The sequence below is a fragment of the Limulus polyphemus genome, unplaced genomic scaffold (assembly GCF_000517525.1).
Source record: "Limulus polyphemus unplaced genomic scaffold, Limulus_polyphemus-2.1.2 Scaffold4306, whole genome shotgun sequence".
Taxonomy (NCBI): Eukaryota; Metazoa; Arthropoda; class Merostomata; order Xiphosura; family Limulidae; genus Limulus; species Limulus polyphemus.
Genome location: NW_013669916.1, coordinates 4,788 through 10,633, shown reverse-complemented (window position 1 = coordinate 10,633; position 5,846 = coordinate 4,788). Strand labels below are relative to the sequence as shown.

The 5,846-nt window shown below is 35.5% G+C and overlaps 1 protein-coding gene across 1 annotated transcript in view; it reads left to right on the top strand.

Moving 5' to 3' along the window:
* Positions 1-5,846, top strand: part of LOC111088724 — a 62,349-nt gene that overhangs the window by 54,582 nt on the left and 1,921 nt on the right. The window contains exon 2 of the mRNA XM_022399582.1: positions 3,817-4,500. Within this exon, the coding sequence (XP_022255290.1) occupies positions 3,817-4,500 (684 nt within the window). The remainder of the gene's footprint in view (positions 1-3,816; positions 4,501-5,846) is intronic.

Sequence of the window (5,846 nt, the reverse complement as noted above, 5' to 3'; positions counted from 1 at the left end):
GTTACATTCGATACTGTGTGTTATGATAGAACATCACATTCGATACTGTGTGTTATGATAGAACATCACATTCGATACTGTGTGTTATGATAGAACATCACATTCGATACTGTGTGTTGTAAACTAAAATTACATGTGTTGAGCATACATATTGTGCTGTTAGGAAAACTTTCAATATATACTGGGAACAAAGTTGGCAAAGTGTTAGCAGATTTTACATGATAAGATATGTAAATTAGGTTTATTTTTTATCTCGCTCTTTAAACCATGTTATGAAAGTTAAAAAAATCTACATTAATATTCAACATATACATGATTAATTCATATCACGTTAAAAGCACGTTGAGTGTTGTAGATTTGAATAAATTTTATTGTCTTCAACTTTCACATGAATCATTGTAATGATACACGAAACAAAAGGAAATATTATATAACAAACAGCATATCTGTAACCATAATGCTTTTGTTTTTAAAAAGAACTGCTTGAGTGGGTAGATATGCAAGAGAAAAAAAAAGTGTGCCTTAAAATACACCAGCAACTCTCAACTCGGCGAAGGTAAACATTGGACTTTATAACTCATACCTGTTTTAATATAACGTGTTTATATTGTCTTCCTTAAAACTAAATATTTGTGTGTGTTTGGTAAGACAAACATTATAACATTTAGGCTTAGTTTTAACTTCTTAACAGTTGCGGTTGAAAGTATTGTATAGTAAAACATTTAGGCTTAGTTTTAGTTTCTGAATAGTTACTGTTGAAAGTAATTGTACTGTAAGACATTTAGACTTAGTTCTAATGTCTTAACAATTAAGGATGAAATTCATTATATAATAAAATATTTAGGCTTAGTTGTAGTTTCTTATTAGTTACGATTGAAAGTCGTTGTATAGTCAATCATTTAGGCTTAATTAAAGTTTCTTAACAAACATCATTAGTACGTGATAAGCCTCATAACATTTAGATATGTAACTGTAGTGTCTTAACAATTCGTTAGTCACTGTATTGTCGAACACCTTTAGTAACAGAAGTTGTGTTATTGGCCACTTTCGTTTCCTGTGACCCACTAAGTTTAAAATGTTAAACACTGAATGTAACGGTTATGAATTCAACACCATTATAAACTGAGCTGCATGTACCTAGAATGAAAGTTATTTTTAATTTACGGGATTTCTTGAAACATTTAAATGAACATACAATTTTCCTTTAAAAAAAATAAAATACTTTGGAAACTAAACATTCTTTAACTCTCTGTAGTGGTTAGTAATATATATTTGTGTAAAAAAATATAAAAACACAGATTCTCATATGGAGGATTGGAGGTTATTTCTGTCATCTCCATTTTGTTAATATGGGTGTACAGAACCTTATTTTGAATAAAGTAAGACAATGCTAAAATCCGGGGCTCGATTCCCGCGGTGGAAATTGCGTAACTTTGCACAAAGTCACATGATTCGATTAATCTAACAATAAATTTTTACTACTTTAAGTTTGATCCTTTTTTTTTAAAGACATGTATTGTTTCAACACCTTATTTACACGTAGCTTGTGTATACGAAGATATTAGGCCTAAAGTGCGGGATGTCTTGTTACACTCCTTCTGGCTGTAGTACAGGAGGCATTTTATGTGATTAACTTTCTCTGTACAGGCCAGAACGATATTTATTGATAAATATACCATAGGGGGAGTTTCCTGAGAGATTCGTCTTCTCGTAATTGTTATTGTTTTGCTGTGAGTGAAGAACCACATCAAGCACCTGATAGTTGAATGGGGTGCCATATTGGATCCGTGCCATATTTATTATTAAAGAACATAAAACAACACTCTAATAGTGTCTTCCTTTTAGCCTAATCTACCAACTTATTAGAGATGTGTTTTTTATTTTCTCCCTATGGGAAAAGGCCTTACTAGTTCGTTTTTTATTGACTGCTAAATAATAACCAATGTAAAATATCTTTATCATGGAATATGGTCGTCTTCGTTTCTTCTATATTGTTATTTGTGCTAATCGAACAGAAGTAGAAGGCAAGTGGAAACGTGTAATTAGAACCCAGAGTCAAGTTAAACAAACAACAGGACGCAAAATAGTGTTTTTAAGCCTGCTGTATAAGTGACACTATCCTTTCAAACAACAGGACACAAAATGGTGTTTTTTAAGCCTGCTGTATAAGTAACACTATCCTTTCAAACAACAGGACACAAAATGGTGGTTTTAAGTCTGCTGTATAAGTAACACTATCCTTTCAAACAACAGGACACAAAATAGTGTTTTTTAAGCCTGCTGTATAAGTGACATTATCCTTTAAAACAACAGGACACAAAATGGTGTTTTTTAAGCCTGCTGTATAAGTGACATTATCCTTTTAAACAACAGGACACAAAATGGTGTTTTTAAGCCTGCTGTATAAGTGACATTATCCTTTTAAACAACAGGACACAAAATGGTGTTTTTTAAGCCTGCTGTATAAGTAACACTATCCTTTCAAACAACAGGACACAAAATAGTGTTTTTAAGCCTGCTGTATAAGTGACACTATCCTTTCTGATCCAACAGGACGAAGGTTTCATGATATGATCCTCAACTAACACTTTCTGGGATTTTGTTACAGTTATTGTTAGTCACCGTGTGTGTGTTCGTCCACTGACGGGTTAATCATGTGGACTTAGTATTAATTATTAGTTATTCTATGACCTTAACAATTATCATCTTGATAACCGTGTGTTTAGTTTCTTCGAAGTATCTTTTTATTCAGTTTTTTTTTCTTTAAAGATGCTGAGGGGAGTACCCAGTTTCACGTGCAGTACGTGCCCCACCCGTGTCTGCAACTAGCGAGCTGATTAACATGATAACGCAAGACCGCCGCAAGGGGGAAAGTTAATGAATTATAAGCAGTGGCACTTGACGGCCGATCTGCCTGTGAACTAGCCAACTGTACAGATCATCGAATAGGTCAACATATTTATCCCGTCTTCAAAAGTAACACACACAAGCATGACATCGTAATCGCTGCTTTACACATTGTCAGGATATGCGGTCCGTGCGTCCCCCTGTCGGTTGTAAACTAAGTAGCTAAATTATTCCACAAAATGAACCGTGCAATATGTGATGATAAATGACATATAGGCTGTCTAATATCTATAGATGTATTTGAAAAATGAGCGAGAATATATAAATTGTTTATACGTTTTGTATGAAATAAATTTACTGCTTACAGAATGACCCATTGACCACTAAACGTGGAGATGTTTAAAGAACAGCATGCGCAATCCTAATGCCAATGATTTACGTTTTTGATACTTGATTAGATATATTTATTATAACAATTAATATGTTAACAAAAGGAAAGGAACTGAGATAGTTGACAGCAGGAAAGTTTATCATAACGACAAATCTCTAACTAGAAGAATGACAGGATTTTGATAACATCGCGTGATAATAGATTTATGAATGATTGACTGAAACCTTAACTTTCTCATGTAGTAATAGTAGAAACAGTAATAAAAACATCATTCACCCATAGAGAAACAGTAATAAAAACATCATAGTTTTTGTGTGGTCATGTAACTTGTTTCGAAGCTTAACATTTGATCATGTAGAAACCAAAGTTTAATATTGCATAATCATTAAATGTGATCTTATCTCCTACATTCAACAGTTTCTACGACTGTTCGCTTGTCATATATTTTAATTATCCTATTTTTGAAATATGTTTCTCATAGAATTAGCAATTCAACCATGTACATGGGTGAACAAAAGGAAACATCCGGGATGTTGTATTAATCGCGGTCTTTTTTCTTTCTGTGTGTGTGTCTGCAGGAGAATGTCCTCTAAGCGGAAGAGCCCCCCAACGAAGCTCTCGACTGACCAGCTGAACCAAAACAACGTCGACGGTCCTATACACGTTGTGAACGAAAATGATTTAGACGACGAAAGTAAAGAACCTGAAGAAGAAGACTTAGTTCTGAACTCAGCTGATCGGGCGAAATTAGAGCAGCGAAAAGGAGATATTTATCATAGACTAAGTCCCATTGACGAGATGTTTTCGTCTGAGAACTACATAGAAGAGGTTCTACAACACCGGGATGAAGCCGACTCTAGTGATAGTTTGGTCAGTGATTCTGGCATTAAAGCCGTGACCGCACTTCTCCACAGCCGGAAACAAAGACTGTTACAGAGCGTATCATCCACTCGCTCCGAATCCACAACGGACTCGGAATACGACTCGGAGGGTTGCTACACCGGAATTGAAGGAGGTAATTATGCAAGTTCGGCTGATAACAGGCCGTCATCTGAAATACTGAATAACGTACATGTCAGCGAAACCAGCAAACCCCCTGGTGTCCATACCGGAAAGAGGAGGATGGATGACGTATTGAAAAGACTTACATCCAAAATGAGCACTAGTGCATTGCTGAGTGATCAAACTGTGGGGAGGGGTATCGGAGAAAACATACTGGAACAACAGTCAAGCACTTGCCCGGGAGAAAAACACGAGAAAAGGTACCATTAAAAACTAGTATTAATATTAATCATTTTCAGAAGATCGTCTTCTAAAGCAAGCCACATGTCAGCACAGACAGGACGGCCTTGTGTAACGTTAATCTACGTGGTTACTTAGCAACACAACCGTGACTTGGAAATTAATTAATACACGAATCAAAAGATAGGACAGTTTGCATATGAAATAATCACGTGTTACCAGACATACTTGACCATTCCGTATACATGAACTGAAGACATGAATTACTAGAAAAGGCTGTTGTGTATAAATGTTAACCACTCGTTATCAAACATAAATGACTTAAATGAATATCCAGGCAGCATTGTGTGATAATGAGGCCCGTTTTACCAGCTGTACGTGATTATGGTTTAAAGTTTTAGTATTTTCAACCTGAATGAAACCTTTTGCGGCACGTGGTCTAAACAGTCAGGTCAGAGATTTCAAGGCATAGCCGTTCTTAATTTAGAAGTGTTGACCAGGGGGAGGCCAATAACTCGGTAGTGCCTGCCGTCTACACCGCTGCACTTACCCTTAACTTAATAGAGGGATTAGTTGTAATTTTTATAATGCGCCCACAGCAAAAAATACAGCGCGTATTCAGTGGCATAACATAACGCGGGCTCGAACCTTAGACCTACCAATCTGAAACCCAATTCTTTAACAAGCAAATATGTTGTAAACCAATTAATAAAACAGACTGGCTTATAGTTATTGTTAATAAAACAGACTGGCTTACAGTTATTGTTAATAAAACAGACTGGCTTACAGTTATTATTAACAAAATAAACTGACTTACAGTTATTATTAACAAAACAGACTGGCTTACAGTTATTATTAACAAAATAGATGGCTTACAGTTATTATTAACAAAATAGACTGGCTTACAGTTATTATTAACAAAACAGACTGGCTTACAGTTATTATTAACAAAATAGACTGGCTTACAGTTATTATTAACAAAACTAGACTGGCTTACAGTTATCATTAATAAAACAGACTGGCTTACAGTTATTATTAACAAAACAGACTGGCTTACAGTTATCATTAATAAAACAGACTGGCTTACAGTTATTATTAACAAAACAGACTGGCTTACAGTATTCATTAACTTTGGGATAGCGTGTCTCAGTGACTTCGTTGTTTGGACTTGTAGAGATCATTGCGAGTTAGAGTCTAGCCCTCGTTTTCCTTTTGTGTTATTGAGAAAGACACTTCACCTAGTCTACCCCCCCCCACCCCACCACCACCACTATGATGGGTACCTAACTGCTAGCTGGGGGTTAACCTGCGATGGATTGGCATCTTTTCCAGGGGAATTAGTTTGGTTTGAATTTCGCAAAAAACT